This window comes from Cyprinus carpio, chromosome B21, assembly GCF_018340385.1.
Source record: "Cyprinus carpio isolate SPL01 chromosome B21, ASM1834038v1, whole genome shotgun sequence".
NCBI classification, from domain to species: Eukaryota; Metazoa; Chordata; class Actinopteri; order Cypriniformes; family Cyprinidae; genus Cyprinus; species Cyprinus carpio.
Window position 1 is genome coordinate 8,898,136 of NC_056617.1, and position 17,581 is coordinate 8,915,716.

General features: G+C 37.5%; 1 protein-coding gene and 1 non-coding gene across 2 annotated transcripts; one reads left to right on the top strand and one right to left on the bottom strand.

Annotated features, from left to right (window-relative positions):
* The first annotated feature begins 230 nt into the window (after positions 1–230).
* trnaa-ugc lies at positions 231–302 on the top strand. Its single transcript has one exon. It is a non-coding gene; the product is annotated as a tRNA-Ala (tRNA).
* Positions 303–521: 219 nt separating this feature from the next.
* Positions 522–3,867, bottom strand: LOC109082251 (lysosomal membrane ascorbate-dependent ferrireductase CYB561A3). Its single transcript, XM_019097144.2, has 6 exons — positions 3,758–3,867; positions 3,366–3,543; positions 1,974–2,176; positions 1,725–1,879; positions 1,389–1,554; positions 522–617 (listed from the first exon to the last, which is right to left on the bottom strand). Exons 2-6 carry the CDS (start codon positions 3,541–3,543, stop codon positions 594–596), a joined length of 726 nt encoding a protein of 241 aa, XP_018952689.1. The 5' UTR covers positions 3,758–3,867; the 3' UTR covers positions 522–593.
* Between the last annotated feature and the right edge of the window lie 13,714 nt (positions 3,868–17,581).

Below are 17,581 nucleotides of genomic sequence, written 5' to 3' on the forward strand. Positions count from 1 at the left end.
ACCACAACAATGGCTGCACGTACACTCGTATAAAATGGAAAGAAAATCCAGTATAATGGATCCTATCCACAAATTTTGAAGTATAGTTAAGGATGTGTAGTTTAAAAAAACTGCTATAAGAAAAAACTGTTTTGCTGAAGTAATAATATTATATTTTGTTTTGTCCTACGTACCTAAAGAATGTAATTCTACAAAACTCTCATAGACACCTAATCCAAGAGCGCCCACAAGGGGATGTAGCTCAGTGGTAGAGCGCATGCTTTGCATGTATGAGGCCCCGGGTTCAATCCCCGGCATCTCCACTTTTCTTATATTCAACACCCCTCACAATATCTAAAATTTAAAACAGATAAATACACCAAAAACTCACTTAGAAGGCAACACTTAATAAATGTTTTCTCTTGCAATTGTCTTACTAACCACAAGAGGTCTGTTTCTCACATTGATAAGGTTCTATTGCATGTCAATCAACTGGGCCTTCACTGCTTTGGATGTGTAAATGAAGCAAACATAAAACCAGCTTCCACAGAGTCAAAAAGTGATTTGTTTAATTGTGGTATACACAACATGTTTCTTCTTGTTTACTCCAGTCTTCATCTGGCATCTGTCAGCAAAGGCTGCAAATCACATTAAAATAAAACATAAATTCAGCCATTGCCTCTCTATTCAGCACTTAATTTTCCTTTTTAATGTTACACAAGAAAACTTTTGCTAAATTTAAAATAAAAATGTAAACAACAAATATACACTACCATGCAAATTATTTTAAAAAGTATCTTATGCTCACCAAGGCTACATTTATTTGGTCAAAATATATTAAAACAATAATATTGTAAAATAGTGTTACAGTTTGAAATAATTGTTTCCATTTTAATATATTTTAAAATGTCCTTTATTCCTGTGATTGCAAAGCTGAAGTGATCTTCACATGATCCTTCTGAAATTATTCTAACATGCTGATTTGGTCCTGATTTCCTTTTAATCTTTAAACTTTTTATTAGTCCTTACACACACACACACACACACACACACACACACACACACACACACACACACACACACACACACACACACACACACATACACACATGTATGTGTGTGTGTGTGTGTGTGTGTGTGTGTGTGTGTGTGTGTGTGTGTTTAAGGATTAATAAAAATTTCAAAAGATCAGCATTTATTTGAAATAGAAAACTTTTGGAATCTGTATTATTTATATATAATTATAAATGCTTTTACTGTCAATTTTGATCAATTTAATACATACTTGCTGAATAGAAATAGAAGTATTAGGTAAAAAAAAAAAATCCTGACCCTAAACCTTTAAACAGTAGTGTTTATATTTACAATTCATGTTTGGCATCGTAAAGTGGATGTCATCATATACTTACTCTGTCAGTTTCATTCTCAGACTCTGGATTCTTCCATTTCTGACTGAACAGAAGTTTCAGCACTAACAATCCAAAAATAACAACTGCAATGCCAAATGAGTTTGCAAACAGAGCTTCAGCAGGCAGTGTCGTATATGGTTTGGTATTGCTTCCATTTCTCCCATTTCTGCTGAAACACAATCGGTTGGAAACACAGACCATTAGAGGATGGTTTCACCATAATAAGAGCCTCCTACTCAGCTAATTCAAAGAGAAAACATTATTATGTATCTGAATAAGACAAATCACAGCCATTTCTTGCAGCTGCAGGGTTGTGATAATAGGATTGTCACTCACAGTGTCAGCAGTAGTTTCTCATTGATCCCAGACAGGCTGGTGATGAGACTCAGGATGAAGATGGCAATGCCCATCCAGATGTGAAGAGGTTTCAGACGGGCTCTAAAAGCCAAAGGGGTCCAGGGCAACAAGAAAGCACAAAGACCCACAAACCACTATTCAATCAGAGAAGGAAGGCACAGGAGACCATGTCAAGCATCACTTCTTTAAAATTTGATGGCGTAGAACATACTCATGGAGCTTTTTTACCTGCAAAGTGAATAGGGCCACTGTGGAGATCCCAGTCCAGCTGTGTAATGAATACAGATGAGGGATGTTGTTGGCAGTGTGAAAATCAAAGGCAGCACACACTCCTAGCACAGACAGCACCATGGCCACAAACAACAGCCCTGCATGGGCCCGCTTACACCACCACCTGCTCCAGGTGAGAGGAACACGGTACAGGACTATGGCTGAGAGAGAGAAACAGACACAGAGACACCAGGACAAAGAGAAAGAGACAACTGTAAAAATTTGTATTCACAGTAAGTGTTTTTGGACATGGCATAAACACAAACACAAACTGTACCATGTATCAGAATAATATGCCTGGAATTCTTTTTTTTTCTGTTGAAGTCTCAGGTCAGTAAGATTTAAAAAAAAAAAATTTTTTTATTCTAAGAATAAAATTCTATTTCAAATTTAGTTTCTTTTATTTTTTTTATTTTTAATCTTTCTATTTATTATATATATATATATATATATATATATATATATATAATATATATATATATATATATATATATATATTATATATATATATATATATTACATTGTAGTAATATTTGGCAACATATTTGTTATTACTATATTTTTGATCAAATACATTCATTTCAAATACATTAAACAATCATACTGACCTCAAGTAGTGTAGTGTAATTGTAGTGTAAATAATAATATGAAATATGAAAATGGTCATCTCTCTTATGGCATATCAAAGTATTACCATCTTATAATGCTAACTATTGATCTTTTTCCCCATGTAATTTTTACTTCTGAGTTTCAAAACATCATTTCACAGCTCGAACTAAAAATAAAATGTTTCTTGAATACTGTACCTCATCTCTACATCTATACTTCACAAACAAACAGCTTTCATTCACTATTCATATTGCAAATTAACTATGCCATACGCAGTTTGAAAGACTGTCCATTAGAGACGAGTACAGCTGTTTGTGTTTAATTAAATCCCTGTTATATCATTACACATCTACCTGACAGTTTGTTGTTAAATTTAGTGGAAAATATTACTTACACACTTCAGATACCTTTGGGCACTTTGTAAGCACTGACAGATCACATCAGGTTCGACAAAAGAAAGAATGTCACATTTTGGGACGTTATGTACGGTAAGTAAATGATGAAAGAATATTTTTCATTTTTTATTTATAAACCTCAATTTGATCTCCATTTAATCTCAGTGCCGTCTTGGAAAAACATATGTGATATTAAACAGAAATCATTTGTGATTCTTTTTCTATAGGATTATTTGTGATGGAGCAAGACCGTAAACATGAGAAGAAAAGAGAAGTGTGTCAGTTAAAAACAAGAGGGAGAAGGTGTTAATACATGTGAGACAGAAAGAGAAGCGTTTCCTCTCACCATTTCCATACAGCACCACGAGACTCGTCACCATGAGAACCGGGTGCCAGTTAAACTGCAGAAAAGATCCATCCCAGGCAAATCCTCCTCTCCAGGTCCCACTCCACAGACACACGAACATCACACACAAAAACCCGAGGCACACACTCAGCACATAGAAGGACACAGGGAAACTCATCTAAAACAGAGATGACCGGAAAATGACCGGATTAATATATTTCAGGGCAAAACATATCTTTAATATTTAAATAGTTCTTTATATTTAAGGTTTTCATCTTCAATAGCTTTGAATTCTTCAGCCGCCAATACCAGTGATGTCTAATAAAGCTGTGTAATGACAAAAAAGTTTATAAAAGCTTCTATTTCATTTCTTTAATTTACAAAATTCTTACCTTTCTTTTTTATGTTCGAGCCATCCAATGTGCACAATATCTCCCGTTTCTCTCTGTGACTTTCTTTTATGCGTCCAGCCCCAGATTTTGTGAGATGTTATGCAAGTTATGGTCATGCTATTAACTCATTCTCCTTGAAAGTTTAAAAGATGTTTTATTGTGCTTGTCAACTATAATGGTGCCTCAAGGAATATATAATGATATAATTAGTGCTATAATACAGGCTATTTATAATTTCTTTTATAATATTTTTCTTTTTTGCTGTGTCATAAAGACGGAGCACCACAAAGGCGTTAGTGTCACTCTGTGATGAAGCGTGTCTTCAGAATTTTTATGATGCTACGCTTGATGTTCTTTCACATAAGCTGTCGTGAGAGCAGATAGAATGCAAATACAACATGATACATCTTTTAAAATGCCAGTAAGAGTTGACTATCTCACTACTCAACCTTTATCTAAATGGCATGTTTCTCCACACTGGACAGGAGACATGAACTAAATGGCTGGCATTATCCAAGAAAAAAAAAAAGTACAGTGTATGTAAAAGTACTGGGTGGCCTTCATCTGCCAGTCACTTACTTACATTTGCATGAAATCAACCCACATGAGGGAATGATCGTGTGACATTATCTCACTTTTTGAATTAGAGAAATTGTTAGTCTGCCAGAAGTCATGCGGTGTATTTTCATGGTCATGTAATGTTCTTGCAGCTTTTAAAAACAAAAGATGTACAAAGATCTGCATTGTTCAGCTATATTTATTGACTTGTTCTGAAAAGCAACTGCTACAGATGCATTTACCGAAGAGATGTTAAACTTGATGAAATACAACAAAGCAGGATGGGATGATTGTCATATAGTGAGGTAAACAAACAGAGAGCGTTCCTAACTCATCATATATCATATATTATAATTGAAGCTACATAAGGTAAAGGCATGCAGAGACAGACGTGCTTAATACAGATTTCCTTATCGTCCTCATCTTCAATGAACAGTGAAATATGCTGGTTCTTTTCCCAAGGAAGCTCACCAATTTCAGAAATTAGAATACGGTAGCTTGGGACGTCAGGTCGAAAGCAGAACTTCTTTATTGCAGAATGTGGCAGCAGGGTGTCCATATCGCTTTGGCCGGTGTATTTTGTAATGAAGGCTTCAACGTCCAGCTTCTCTTGGCTTATAAATGCTCGTACATTCCTGCTGCTCCTGTTTATCACATTCGTTTTAGCGTTTTCATTGCCCATTGTCTGCAATGTTCCTAATGATAGTAGAATACAAAATGTGTAATGCAAACATCAAATATAACAGCATCAGTTGTATAGCATAAGTAATCAGGGTTTTAGAATTGAACCGAGAATGCCTTTTAAATTTCAATTCAATTCCTGGATTTGAATTGAGGTGGTATGCAGGACTGCAATTTAAATTTAAATGTACGGACATAGAAGAAAATGAAATGAAAAAAAAAATTTAAATTTAATTTTGAAGAAAATGAAATGAAAAATAAGACAACTTTGAATGTCAACTTGATAAAGCATTTTGTACTGGGAAAAGCTTAAAAACCTTGAAACCTGAAGTTGTAAAAGGGCAAACAAAGAAAAGACAACGGCAATTGATAAAGAACAACTGAAAAATTGGATGAATTAACTGAGCAATATAGATAGATCTTTAGAAGTTAAAGTTCTAAAAACATGATATAATAACCATTATATAAGACCTAAAAGTCAACACTGACTCAGCAGTGGCTTTGGACTTCATGTTACGCAACCATCACTGTAAATAGCGAAAACAAGTATGTCATAGGATGGACCCCATCTGTGACCACTGCTGATGAAGGTCTGACCTCCATCTGTGAGAAAGATTGGCTTCCATTCTTTGACATCCTCCTGGCTATAACCCAAGTGCATGCTTTCATTATTTCCATCGGTTTCTCTTTGTTATTTGTCCTCACACTACCCACTTTCCTCTCTGATCTTCTTATAAGTGATATTTAACTTTGATTGCAAAGCAAAGGGTACCTCTAAAATGAAAGGGCGTTCTTTCTTTTGTGCTGTTGTCAATACCCCTCAATTCCCCCTCATGTGTGTGCCAAATCTAGCAGAATAACATCATTCCTACCTCCGCGGGTGCAGAGTTTCAGGTGCGCTTTCTGTGCTGGTTTCGGGTCAGATCTCAAGTGCGCCAGAGCCCTGGGAGACTTTGAATACAGAATGTCCGCACTCATTCATAATCACATGCAAATGTCAATGCACACTTTATACTGTCACATTCTTGGAAGGACCTTTCATTTCTGAAAGAAAAAAGATATTACAGTGCCGCTAGACTCCAGGCTCCAATTGTAAGTGCATCACAGCACATTTTTTACCTTTATCCTAAGTGACCTACAGTTCATTAAATGTATGTAGTTTATCCATCAATGCATTCTGTGAGAATCTAACCTATGTTTCAATCTTTCTGAAAATCCTGTGTCAATTTGTGCCTTATTTGTAAATGAATCAGTAGTAAAATAAAATGAAAGTGCCAAGTTCTTACTGACACGGTCTGGAATTTCATTAAAAATAAAGGTCATCCACGCTTTCTTAATGTTGGGTTCAGAAGGAAGTAAATGCAAAGACTATGTTTTTCCACAGCTCTGCATTGTACAGCGTCTTGTTGTCTTCTGAGCCATCTTTGGTTTCTGTGTAGACCTACGTTTGCCTACGTTTGCCTTTCTCGTCATTTACCTGTACATGTGTGAATCGGTCGGCTGGGCTAAACAGGCAGTAGCTATGTTGCCATCACCCTATATTTATGTGCATTTTGCAGTATCGCATCAGAAATGAGTGATGGAAGGGTTATTGCAAGTAATGGGAGACATTTGCCAAATAAATTCCTCCATGCGCATCAAAAAATGAATCTAACTTTGCACCATGGGACTATGTGCAAGTGTTTTATGTGGTATTCCAATTTGGCGCGCAAGTTAAATTCGCACCTTAGATGGAAACTGTAACGGGTATGCTACAGTGTGGGAACACAGAGAAAGGAACAAAGAGACTAGGAGTGCAAACCACTGAATTTAATTATCTTCACACAGGGAATCACACGTAGCACAGGGTCTAGACAAACAATACTGGACCCTGGACTAAACACAGAGAACACCATTTATACACATGACAGGAGGTGGGGATGACGAGACACACCTGGGAGCAATGGAAACCACATAGGAAACACCTGGGACAAATTAACTAAAAACATGAGAGACAGAAGTAGGTCACAGAGCACAATACACGGGACAGAGTCTAACATAACGCCCCCCTCCGGAAGGCATGTCCTCATGCTGTATAACATCAAATGGGGAGGGGGGTTGGTGCCCTGGAGGTCCTTCAGGACAGACACAGGACAGTGGGCCTCCAGAGCAGTACCCGTTCGGGGAGCCATGGCAGATCAGGAGACTCGGGAGGCCATGGCGGATCAGGTTCCGAGGCCCCAGCCCCCGCCTCTATGGCTGGATCCCTACTACCCCCCCAAAAAAGACTTGGGGGAACTTACGGGTCTGAACTCGGGGCCTGGAGCTCTCCCTGGGCTTGATGGGGGATCAGGAGCCCCCTTTGGGCTTAACGGGGATTCAGGAGCCCTCCCTGGGTTTAACTCGGGATCTGGAGCCCTCCGTGGGCTATACTCGAGAACGGGAGCCCTTCCTGGGCTGAACTGGGGATCGGGATCCTTCGTGGGCTATACTCAGGAATGGGAGCCCTTCCTGGGCTGAGCTGGGGATCGGGGATGCGCTTACGTGGTGCTGGTACTGGAGGGTGCTCTGGAGGAGCAGGCACAGCTAAGCGCTTTCGAGGAGCTGGCACTGTAGTGAGTTTTGGGAATGGAGCCGACACGGGAGCGACCACTGGGGCTGGAGCTGACACTGGGGCAAGCTCTGGGGCTGAAGCCAACACTGGGGCAAGCTCTGGGGCTGGAGCCGACACTGGGGTGAGCTCTGGGGCAGCGGGCACTTGAGGGCACCCTGGAAGGCGCTTACAAGAAGCAGGCACTGGGGCCACAGGAACGCTTGGCGGGCTTGCCATATTAATGTTCGTTAGGCTTGCCATATTAATGGCCGGTGAACTGGAGTGAGCTGCGGTCGGTAACGGGTCTAGGTGAACCGCAGATGGTGGCATGGCTGGGTGAGCTGTGGACGGCTGACATGACTTGGGACCAGCCGGCACCAGATGACTGTCTCCTTCCAGTCAAGGTCGGTGGCGTCTGGGATCTCCATAGGATAATGGAATGTCATCCCGATCTGGAACAGCGTTGCGAGGGTTTCCCCCTCGAGGGAGCTGGTGAGGGTGAGCGGCACAAACGCCCTCGTGAAGATGATGCCACGGCTATGAATCTTGCTCATTCCTCCATTCTAGAATGGTGGAATGAGCAGTAAAAACAAAAACTTCTCAAGAAAAATAACCACGAGGATAGGTGGTGCTACTTACGTTAGTTCTTAGTTCCGGTATCATAGGGTGTGGACATAAACAATACCAGACCCTGTACTAATCACAGAGAACACTATTTATACACATGACAGGAAGAGGGGATGACAAGACACACCTGGGAGCAATAGAAACCACATAAGAAACACCTTGGACACATTAACTGAAAACACGGGAGACAGAAACTGGATCACAGAGCACAATACATGCGACAGAGTCTGACAGAAACCTTGTTAGTGATATAGAGGCAGTGTTTAACCACACTATTATGTCATATTCCAAAACCTGTCTTTTTGGCAGACTGGCTTCAATATAAGCTGTTTTTAGACTAATGAGAAAGTTTTGAGTTCTAAAACTACATAATGTTTTTATAGCACAATGACCATTTATAACATGATTCATTGGACCAGGCAACCTTCTTCCATTGCTCCATGGTCCAGTTCTGATGCTCACATCGCCATTGAGACTTTCAGACAACTCTTCTTTTTCTTTTACTACAAAAACTTTGAATTGTTAAGCTTTGGTCATTAAAGAGTTTTAGGATGACTAGCGTTCTATGGCAGAACACAGCCAGTCATGTGTGCATGAAGAAATCAAACAAAGATAAGAGCTTGTCGCATAAGCTCAACAGCCTCCATTCAGCTGTTGAGAAAGAGCCACGATGAACTTACAATGGCACCTCAGCTTTGCCTTAATGTGCTTGTATGTGTGGGGTGGGATATTTCAGCCGGATCACCTCACTGAAAAGTGGAACAATTGTGAAGGACACTTTTACAAGGGATGGACCCATCTTCGACCACTTCTTAAAAAAGCTTCTGTGGACTTATTTTGTAGATGTAATGAAAAGAAATGTATTTCCATTGCTATTTTTCCAACCTTAAAATATGTGCCAGTTTTTTGGGCATATAAAATAAGACATACTGGAGTCCCTGATTTGTCAGAGCATGATCTCTTGAAGAATATCACAACTTGGTACATATCACCATCGGTAAGATCTCACATTTTATCATTTGATAATGTCTCTTGAATAATAAGAAATAGCATAAAGTCTATTCTGACTACACCTTTCTGGAGTAATGAATATCTGTGAACATACGATTAAAATCAATTATTCACCTTCATGACTTTACAACTCCATTTGTGTTCCACATGAGCTAGATTTGGGTGAACAATACTTTTAGGCATATCATTTTTTCGTAACAAATGGTTCTCAATAAACTATTTCATTATCTGTCATTTGACAGACTACAACATGATGTTAACATAAAAAAATCCAATTTGCATATGTAAAGTAAAATTCAAATTCAATTTAAGATCAAGTGATCAAAAAGAAACCTTTGATATTCTCGCTTACTGAATATTTCATAATGAATAAATTATTAATTTCATAATTAATACACTCTAGATTTTTTTAAATTCACACTTATTATTTTTTCCATTGTTCTTTTTGTTCCTGACAGGTTGTTGAGGATATGCTCAGAGGAAAGTTGCATTCATTCCCTCCTCAAGTGACCTCGAGACCCTCCCCATCAACAACAAATATTTTAAGTGGTGTGTTTCATCTCAGTGAGAAATACATTCACAAAGAGGGAAACTGGCACTACACAGGCTACATTCGCTGGACCATGTTTGATGGAACATGTGTTAAAAGGGATATGTTTTGGGGGTGATCTTGTCCAAAACAGTCAGGAGAAATGTAAGTGGAAATGGCTGACAGTGAAGCAACTTGTCGGGATTCTTTCTAAAGTCTTTTTGGCCAACCCCATGCAAACCTTCTTCAATCATCAAATCACAGGACCTTTAAACCTGAACGGCTTAGATGAATTTCCAGACAGCTTTTCCGTAGGGGAAAAGATAGAGGACCTCCTAGACACCGCAATGCCATGTGTGACGACAACAACAATGGAAGTCAAAGAAGCAGAACGTGACTTTTCCAAATTCACAACAAGCAGCAACCCCCCCCTAACTTCAGATATAATTGCAGGCCTGTGCTCTGTGCTCATTCATCGTACTAGCACTGGTTTGAAGAGATGCCTTAAGAGGATGATAGAAAAAGAAAACTACACCACTACTCTTCAACGCTCTCGTATTTCTCTGCTAGCAACAAACCATGTAATGCCAGATCGGAAATCCAAAAACAGAGCCCTCTTAAACTAAATTAAATCATTAATCACAGTAAAAATACATCACATATTAGAGGCAAAACATTTTATAGTGAAGGACAGTTTCACCAAAAGAAACTTTCTGAAAATATTTTTGCTCTGTTCAATTCTGTATTTATTTACAGTAGCCTATATTATTTATTTGACCAGTTGCTTATATGAAAGCCATTTGGTAAATGTTTTTAATTTTGCCTTGCTTATAAATCAGTGTTCATTGCCTTGTAAATAAATATATCTAAACATCCTCAAAACACTATACATTTTCTTAACAAGCAAAGCTGTCTCTTGTTCTCTTTAAATAATTCTTTCGTCAATCATAAATAGTTATTCTAATGAAAAAAAAAACCCCCATCACATTACAAAATTAAAATGGGTTGTTGTTGCCGTTTCATGTTGACTTTAACATTTAATAATGATTGAGGATCATTTTCACAGCAGTTATATTGAAAATGATGCTCCTTTTAGTTCATTAGAATTAATTATGGGTGTGTGTCGATTCTAGTTCTGCTTAGTTTGCATGACCTACAATAAATTTCCATATTAAAATAAGCTGGAACTGTAATTCTGAGGTGTGTGTGTTGATATGGGTAAAATTATAGCCACCAGTTGCAGTGTAGTGAATGCCTTGTGTCTTATCATATGTATATAGTAAAACCCAGAGACTCAGATAAAACAATGATAAGCACACGGTGTGACCTTCCTGTATAATGTCCTGAAGCAGCAAACGAAATGTTGCTGGAGCCTATGGCGTGATGAGGTTATGGTGGTTGTCATTGTCTCTCCTTACTGTAGTTCCTATGCATTTGCAACTGCAGAAAACATTTAGGACTCCAGATAGTACTCCATGTCAAGAAATACTGTGCCAGGACTGGCCTTTCCTTCAGTCTGTTCTTAGAAAACATGGCTACATGTGCAGATGCTTTATAGTAAAGTGTGTCTACATTGCAGAAGTGCGCAGGATCAAACATATGCCATGCAATTGGGTTTACAGAGGACATCATAAAGAGAAAATACAGACTGCAGTTTTACCACCAAAGGTAAGCTATGATGGTTTACAAGAATTAAAATAGCAATTTAGTATAATATTTATTTGATGCAATGAGAAGATTAAATAGTCTCAATTTTGGTTACATTTTAAAATATTGTTTTTATTTATATATTTTTTGTTATTGTCTGCAAGAAAACAGTAATAAGGAAAGATTCAGCATTTAGCTGAAATACTGATTATATTACATGCTATATTTTATTATTCTAAACACAAGGAAAATTCAATTGAAATCACATAAACAATACAGAAGAAAACAAAATACATAAAATCCCAGTAATTACACACCATCTATTAACAAGAGATTGAAATCAGTATTTGTTTTGTGTTTACGGAAGTTTTTTTTTTTTTTAGTGCTGCACTAATACCATTGAGAAAAAAAAGACCCAAACTCTCACTGTATTTTCTTGACAGCTTATTAGGAGCTTACTAAGAGGGAAGATGCATTCATCTAAACAAGGCATCACTTCAAAAACATGTCTTATAATTGGTGTATTCCATGTTAAAAGAAAAACGGTCACAAAACTTGACAAGCAACCAAAAGAAAAACCTTCTCACTGCACTAGTGACCACCATTCTGGTCAAACCGCAGACGGATTTCCAGGGAAAGCTTTTGAAGGCGCCCCTGAATGGAGTTTATGGAAACACGTATCAGATCTAGCTAAGATGCTAAGGAATACCTTCCCATCAGCCATACGGTTAAGAATATTTATTAATCAAAAGGGTTCAACCATCTGTCCCATATACCAGGCTACAAGATATTCACAACCACACCAAGGAGACGAAATCGAAATAAATGAGTTAGCAGAAAGTGCTATGAAATTTGCATCCAATTCTAGTAACAATGCTGTCGTCCACATGGAAAAAATACTGATGTTATTAGGAATGGGAATTTTCCAAATGACAGCAAAGGACAGCATAGTTACAGCAGAGACTGAGACATTAGCGACAGATAAGATACAAACAAAGGCCTCAAAACACAGAAACCAAATTCCAGTGAAAATGTTTAGGCAAAGAAGAAGCATATGGAAACCAAGGCCAACGATTGTCTTAAAAGATGATGACTTGAATGAAGGTGAAGACAAGAAGACTTCAACCATGTCATTCAGTCAAATGGTTTTAAAACCACATAATGCAGAAGATAAAACAAAAGAATCAAGCATAACAGAGAGCTTCGAGACAGAAAGCACTAAAGATCTTCTGTTGAGTACAGAACATCTTGAAATGAATACAAGTGAATTAGAAAATCTGGCCACCTCCAGAAAATATACAAATACTATCACACTAACAAAACAACAGATGGGAATTACAACAGTGCCGACTGAAACAGACTGCACAACAGAACTGGAGAGGCCATCAGCAGAAAATGAAGGAAGTGAGAAGAAAATATCTTCAGGGGGCAAAGAAATCAGGCCAACAGTGGGAACAGTTCAGGAAACCACAAAATTTGGTCAAAAACACCAGACAAGCTTCAGTGGAATTAGATTAACGATGGCAAGAGCAACATTGGAAAAAGAAAACAGTGTATCTGATGTAAAACACAAGGATGAGAAAGAATACTCTGTGCAAAGAGAGGACTGGACAGCAATGGAGAAGTTGATCTTGGTTACAAGTCAACCTGACATTTTAATGACAAAAGAATCCCGAACAAATAAACCAGTAACAACAAACACATTCAGAGGGAATAAACATACTGTCATGCTGACAGAAAAAGAGACTGGAATGACAATAGAGTTTCCTGAAACAGAATGCACAACCGAAATTGAGTTACAAACACTTGAAGATAAAAAGCCTGTGGAGAGAATGGATACCATATACAAAGAAAGTCAGTCAGAGCCTGTTAATTTAAATACACAACATCTCGAGACAGAAGGAACAAATGAACCAGTGACACGAAAAACATTCAAAAAAATTGCAGATGACTTTAAAGCGACCAGACAAGAGACATTAATGACAACAGAGGTTCTTAAAACTGAGTGTATTGAAGTGTTAGAGTTGAATAAGAGTTGAAGGTAAAAGAAGATGTGATGACTGTGGTTACGACAGATGAAGAATGTGAGTAAGGACATTTTGATTTTTTTTATTTAATTTTTGAGTATATTGGTACAATTGAACCACCAACACCAACCACTTCCATAAAATATGCAGAGGAATTCATTTTAAGCAGACAAGAGACATTAATGACAACAGAGACTCTTGAAACTGAATGCACAACAGAAATTGAGTTACAAACACCAGAAGAGAAAACACCTATGTTGACGAAAGCTACCACATTTGAAGAAAGACAGTCAGAATATAATGGTTTACTTTCAGAACATCTAACAAAAAGTACAACTGAACCAGCAACACCAACCACTGCCATAAATTATGCAGAAGATTCCATTTCAAGCAGACAAGAGACATTAATAACAACAAAGGCTTTTGAAACTGAATGCACAACAGAAATTGAGTTACAAGCACCAGAAGATAAAACACATGTGGAGAGAACAGATACCACACATGAAGAAAGACAGTCAGAACCTGTTGATTTCATTTCAGAAAATAATGAGTCAAAAGGAACAAATGAACCACTTACACCAACCACTTCCATAAAATATGCAGAAGATTTAATTTCAAGCAGACAACAGATATTAATGACAACAGAGGCTCTTGAAACTGAATGTACAACAGAAATTGAGTTACAAGCACTAGAAGATAAAACACCTGTGCAGAGAACAGATACCACACATGAAGAAAGACAGTCAGATTATAATGGTTTACCATCAGAACATCTAACAAAAAGTACAAATGAACCAGTTACACCAACCACTTCCATAAAATATGCAGGAGATTTCATTTCAAGCAGACAAGAGACATTAATGAAAACAGAGACTCTTGAAACTGAATGTACAACAGAAATTGAAGTACAAACACCAGAAGAGAAAGCACCTGTGGAGAAAACAGATACCACACATGAAGAAATACAGTCAGAACCTGTTGATTTCATTTCAGAAAATAATGAGTCAAAGGGTACAATTGAACCAGGAACACCAACCACTTCCATAAAATATGCAGAAGATTTCATTTCAACCGGACAAGAGATATTAATGACAACAGAGACTCTTGAAACTGAATGTACAACAGAAATAAGAGTACAAACACAGAAGAAGAGAAAACACCTGTGTGAGAGAACAGATATACCACAGATGAAGAAAGACAGTCAGAACCTGTTGATTTCATTTCAGAAATCTGAGTCAAAAGGAACAAATGAACACATTACACCAACCACTGCCATAAATTATGCAGAAGATTCCATTTCAACCGGACAAGAGACTTTAATCACAACAGAGACTTTTGAAACTGAATGCACAACAGAAATTGAGTTACAAACACCAGAAGAGAAAACACCTGTGGAAAGAACAGATACCACACATGAAGAAAGACAGTCAGATTATAATGGTTTACTTTCAGAACATTTAACAAAAAGTGCAAATAAACCAGTTACACCAACCACTTCCATAAAATATGCAGAAGATTTAATTTCAAGCAGACAACATATATTTATGACAACAGAGGCTCTTGAAACTGAATGCACAACAGAAATTGAGTTACAAACACCAGAAGAGAAAACACCTGTGGAGAGAACAGATACCACACATGAAGAAAGACAGTCAGAATATAATGGTTTAACATCAGAACATCTAACAAAAAGGACAAATGAACCAGTTACACCAACCACTTCCATAAAATATGCAGAAGAGATTTAATTTCAAGCAGACAAGAGACATTAATGACAACAGAGGCTCTTGAAACAGAATGTACAACAGAAATTGAGTTGCAAAGCACCAGAAGATAAAAACACCCTGTGATGACAACAGCTACCACACATGAAGAAAGACAGTCAGAACCTGTTGATTTCTTTTCAGAAAATATGGAGTCAAAAAGGTACAAATGAACCAGTTACACCAAACACTTCCATAAAATATGCAGAAGATTTCATTTCAACCATGAAAGAGACATTAATAACAAACAGAGGCTCTTGAAACTGAATGTACAACAGAAACAAGCTGCAAAAACCAGAAGAGAAAACACCTGTGATGAAAACAGCTACCATACACGAAGAAAGACAGTCAGAACCTGTTGATTTTATTTCAGAAAATAATGAATCGAAAGGAAAACAAATGAACCAGTTACACCAACCACTTCATAAAAATATGCAGATTTCATTTCTCCCAGACAAGAGACTTTAATGACAACAGAGGCTCTTGAAACTGAATGTACAACAGAAATAGAGTTAGAAGCACCAGAATGGAAAACACATTTGATGACGACAGCTACCACACATGAAGAAATACAGTCAGAATATAATGGTTTACCATCAGAACATCTAACAAAAAGGACAAATGAACCAGTTACACCAACCACTTCCATAAAATATGCAGAAGATTTCATTTCAAGCAGACAAGAGACATTAATGACAACAGAGACTCTTGAAACTGAATGTACAACAGAAATAGAGTTACAAGCACCAGAAGAGAAAACACATGTGATGACAACAGCTACCACACATGAAGAAAGACAGTCAGAACCTGTTGATTTCATTTCAGAAAATAATGAGTCAAAAGGTACAACTGAACCAGCAACACCAACCACTTCCATAAAATATGCAGAAGATTTAATTTCAAGCAGACAACAGATATTAATGACAACAGAAATTGAGTTCTTGAAACTGAATGCACACAACAGAAATCAAGTTGCAAACACCAGAAGAGAAAACACCTGTGATGACAACAGCTAAACCATATGAACAAAGACACTCAGAACCAGTTGGTTTCATTTCAGAAAATGTTCAGTCAAAAAGTACAACTGAACCAGTGACACCAACCACTTCAATAAAATATGCAGAAGATTTCATTTCAAGCAGACAAGAGATATTAATGACAACAGAGGCTCTTGAAACTGAATGCACAACAGAAATTGAGTTACAAACACCAGAAGAGAAAACACCTGTGATGAAAACAGGTACCACACATGACGAAAAACATTCAGAAAAAATACTGATCAAAAGGTTACAAAATTGAACCAGCAACACCAACCACTTCAATAAAATATGCAGAAGATTTCATTTCAAGCAGACAAGAGACATTAATGACAACAGAGGCTCTTGAAACTGAATGTACAACAGAAATTGAGTTACAAGCACCAGAAGAGAAAACACCTGTGGAGAGAACAGATACCACACATGAAGAAAGACAGTCAGAACCTAATGATTTCATTTCAGAAAATAATGAGTCAAAAGGTACAAACGAACAAATGAACCACTTACACCAACCACTTCCATAAAATATGCAGAAGATTTAATTTCAAGTAGTATTAATGACCAACAGAGACTTTTGAAACTGAATGCACAACAGAAATTGAGTTACAAGCACCAGAAGATAAAACACCTGTGATGAAAACAGGTACCACACATGAAGAAAGAAAGTCAGAATATAATGGTTTACTTTCAGAACATTTAACAAAAAGGACAAATGAACCAGTTACACCAACCACTTCCATAAAATATGCAGAAGATTTCATTTCAAGCAGACAAGAGACATTATTGACAACAGAGACTCTTGAAACTGAATGTACAACAGAAATTCAGTTACAAACACCAGAAGAGAAAACACCTGTGATGACAACAGCTACCACACATGAAGAAAGACAGTCAGAACCTGTTGATTTCTTTTCAGAAAATATGGTCTCAAAAGGTACAATTGAACCAGTGACACCAACCACTTCCATAAAATATGCAGAAGATTTAATTTCAACCAGAAAAGAGACATTAATAACAACAGAGGCTCTTGAAACTGAATGTACAACAGAAAACAAGCTGCAAACACCAGAAGATAAAACACCTGTGATGACAACAGCTATGATACACAAAGAAAGACAGTCAGAACCTGTTGATTTTATTTCAGAAAATAATGAATCGAAAGGAACAAATGAACCACTTACACCAACCACTTCTATAAAATATGTAGATTTCATTTCACCCAGACAAGAGACTTTAATGACAACAGAGGCTCTTGAAACTGAATGTACAACAGAAATAGAGTTAGAAGCACCAGAAGGGAAAACATATTTGATGACGACAGCTACCACACATGAAGAAATACAGTCAGAATATAATGGTTTAACATCAGAAC